Here is a 3,287-nt window from a genome sequence, read left to right as displayed (position 1 = left end):
ATGAACAAAATAAATTAAATCTTATGGATAGTTAATTAAATGAATATTTAAATAGATAAATACATCTGCAGGCAGGTAAGGGACTGGTGCCTATAGACTGGTGCCTATTGACTGAAAACATACAATGAATGGAGGGAATTCTTGTCCCAAGGAGCCATGAGAGTTTTTGAAATGGCAGAACTTGTGCGAGTGTGGCAAGGTGTGTTCATCAGGGAGAAGCATTTCCCTGCTGGACCAGGTCTCGTTCCATGCTCCTTAATCTTTCATATAACTTAGGTGAAGAAGACAAGAATTTCATGATTTCTCTTCTGACCATCTCCCAGGCACAAGGCAGGTATTCATTCTCCTTCAGGTAATCAGTGATCCTGCGGAAGTATTTTCTAACATTTATTCCGAGAGCTTTTTGCTGCCTCACCTGGTGGGTCACACAGGCTTTCAGGTCTTCCAAGTGCTGATGGATGCCACTGAGGAAGGTGTCCAGGAGGGTCTTGTTCCAAGCAGCAAAGGCCTCCTGGGTGCCGAAAAGGCGGAAGATCTGGTGGGTCATCTCCTGGAGCACAGCAACAGCTTGAGCCCTCGGCACCTTCTCACCCTCCAACAGCTTCTGGGGGAAGGCAAAGTCCTTTCTGTCGTTCAGGCAGCAGAATGTGGGAATTCTCCTCATTTTTTGCAGGAGAGTCAGTGCCACCTCCTCATTTTTCTCAGGAGTTTCAAGACCCAGGTTGTGTATCTGAGGCAGGTCACAGCCCAGAGAGCAGGTGTTCCTGCAGCTGAGCACTACCAGGGCCAGCAGGAAAGCCAAGGGCAAGGCCATTGGGGATCTTGCAGATGCTGCTGGGCTGCCTGAGATGGGTGATGCTCAGTCCTTGCTCCAGGGTCTCTGAAGACCTTGCTTTGTGTGGATACCTAAAAGAGAGAACACAGTAGTGCGATTTTATGAATGCCAGTGCCTTTTGTTTTTGCTTTCCTTTATACATTCTCTACTTTGGTTTTCAGCAATGTTTCTAAACCATTCTCGTTTTCATTATTGCCTCCACGTCCAATGTTACCCTTTCCTATCAGAGCCTTTTTACAAATTTATTTCTTATTGAAAATGTCATTAAATTTCACTTAGGATATTTATCCTTCATATTTGTATAGGTAGCGTATCTATATCTGTGTATATCAAAATTATGAACTTATGTTTTTTATTCAGTGTAGAGTTATGAATGACAATATTTAAGCTAAATTACACTTTAAATTTTTTGAAATTTAAATGATCTTTATATCTGAATTTGTAATGACTTCATTCACTTTGAGTTAATTGTGATATGTCAAATTACAGTGACTATAAATTTTCAAAATATATTATAAAACTGAGATAATCTGATCCTTCAATGCGATTATAAAACCTTTCTTAAAAGGATGAAATAATGTTAGATTGTTTTCTTTGCATTGATTTTTAGTACTTTGCATGATATGAGAAAATTATTAAAATAAAATAAAAAAATAATTTCTAATCTCTACAGTAGCTCAATTTTGTTGTGTATTTTACAAAATTATTGACATGACTTTAACTCTTGTAAGACATTTGGAAGTATCTGAAGATAGGGCAGAAACAGCAAGTGCAACAGAGTTAGAAATGGAGCCTGCGAGGGCTGGGGTTCTGCCTCAGCGGTAGAGCACTTGCCTAGCAGGTGTGAGGCCGTGGGCTCCATCCTCAGCACCACATAAAAATAAATAAATAAATAAATATAAAGCTATTGTGCCCAACTACAACCAAAAAGTAAATGTTTGGAAAAGTAATGGAGCCTGAGAGTATGACTGAATGACTCCAATCTGATGATAAAACCTTAATCTGTTCCTGCTCAGATGTGGGGTTCAGTCCTTGGATTGAAAACAAAAACAGAAAGAAAGAAAAACAAAACTCAGAAATTATCCTCCTAATTTCAAATCTTCAGTCAATAAAGTATTGTGCCATTTGAAATGCAAGTGTTTGTTCAGTGTTCATAAAGCTTCTAATATTTTGAACCCATCATATTTGTAAGAAAACTGTGGGTTGCAGAGTTTCAGAGGGTTGTGCTACATCACACATAAATCCTGGCAGAAATCCTAGTACAGTTCTTCATCCTACTTGATGACTGATGACTAATTTTGTATTCTTGAATTTTAGATGTCTCTAATAATTGTTCAGTTCATTTATCTTCACATTGTAAACAATATCCTTGCTCTAAGGATTTGCAAGGGGATATTTTTGTTTCCAGGAAGGGTAGAGTTTTGGAGTACCAGAAACCACTGTAGTGCCTAAGATTCATTCATACCTCCAAAGATTTTTTTGTAAATGTAGGTGATAGATCTGGACGACTTGGGTTTCAGTAATGCACTTTCCAGCCTCTGGGCGGCGCTTGGGCACCACTAAGAAGTGAAACTGCACAAGAGGCAGAGTCAGGCTTTTCTGCCTCCTTCGCCCGTGATTGGGAGATGTTTGGGGCTTTCAGTTTCCAGTTGCCCTCTGTAGTTGGAGGGAAACACCCTGGCTTGCCTGTCAACTTGCTGCCCCTTAAATACTCCACAAGGCTCTCTCTGTCGGAAGTTAGGTGGACACTTTACCCGCACTTTGGGGACGAAGATCTTTCTTGGGTGCAAGTGCAAATGTTACCCATTCTCAATATTGCTCTACCCTTGGGGCTTTCCCTCTGGGGTGAAGTGTGTGTCAGCGGAAGGGGATTTTGTTTTTTCTTTGACTAAACATTTTTTCAGCGTTTTGAGGACTAGACGTCTTTCGGTTTGTGACTATAGAGATTACGTGTGTTTGGAGAAGTGCCTGCAGCACTTGGAGAAGGGGAAAGACGGAGACAGTTCTGCGGACCAGGAAGGACCAGAATTGCTGACCACTGCAGGGGAGCTGGAGAAGCGCCCTTTCCCTAGAGCCCCAGGAGGGAGACAGCGCTCTCTAGGGATGCTTTTAGTATTTTTCAGCGATTTCGTTTTCAATGGGATGGCCTTGAAGAAATTTGAAAATATACGTAAGGCGTGTTATCATCATATTATTATCACGAGTTCTTTAGTGAAAAATCGGTTTGGGGGCTGGCGTTGTGGCTCAGCAAGAGAGCGCTCCCCTGGCAAAGGCAAGGCATTGGGTTCAATCCTCAGCACCACATAAAATAAATAAATAAAATAAAGGTATTGTGTGCAACTGCAGCTAAAATGTGTGTTTATTTGTGTATGTGTATATGTGTGGTGTGTGTGTGTGTGTGTGTGTGTATATATATATGTATATATGTGTGTGTATATATATATATATATAT

General features: G+C 40.7%; 1 protein-coding gene across 1 annotated transcript; it reads right to left on the bottom strand.

Annotated features, from left to right (window-relative positions):
- Positions 1 to 208: 208 nt before the first annotated feature.
- Positions 209 to 814, bottom strand: LOC139701516 (interferon alpha-13-like). Its single transcript, XM_071600436.1, has one exon. The coding sequence runs from the start codon at positions 812 to 814 to the stop codon at positions 209 to 211; it is 606 nt and encodes a 201-aa protein (XP_071456537.1).
- Positions 815 to 3,287: the final 2,473 nt, after the last annotated feature.

Source organism: Marmota flaviventris, chromosome 13 (assembly GCF_047511675.1).
Source record: "Marmota flaviventris isolate mMarFla1 chromosome 13, mMarFla1.hap1, whole genome shotgun sequence".
NCBI lineage: Eukaryota > Metazoa > Chordata > Mammalia > Rodentia > Sciuridae > Marmota > Marmota flaviventris.
The sequence above is the reverse complement of the archived record's forward strand: the minus strand, read 5'-3'. Positions and strand labels throughout refer to the sequence as shown.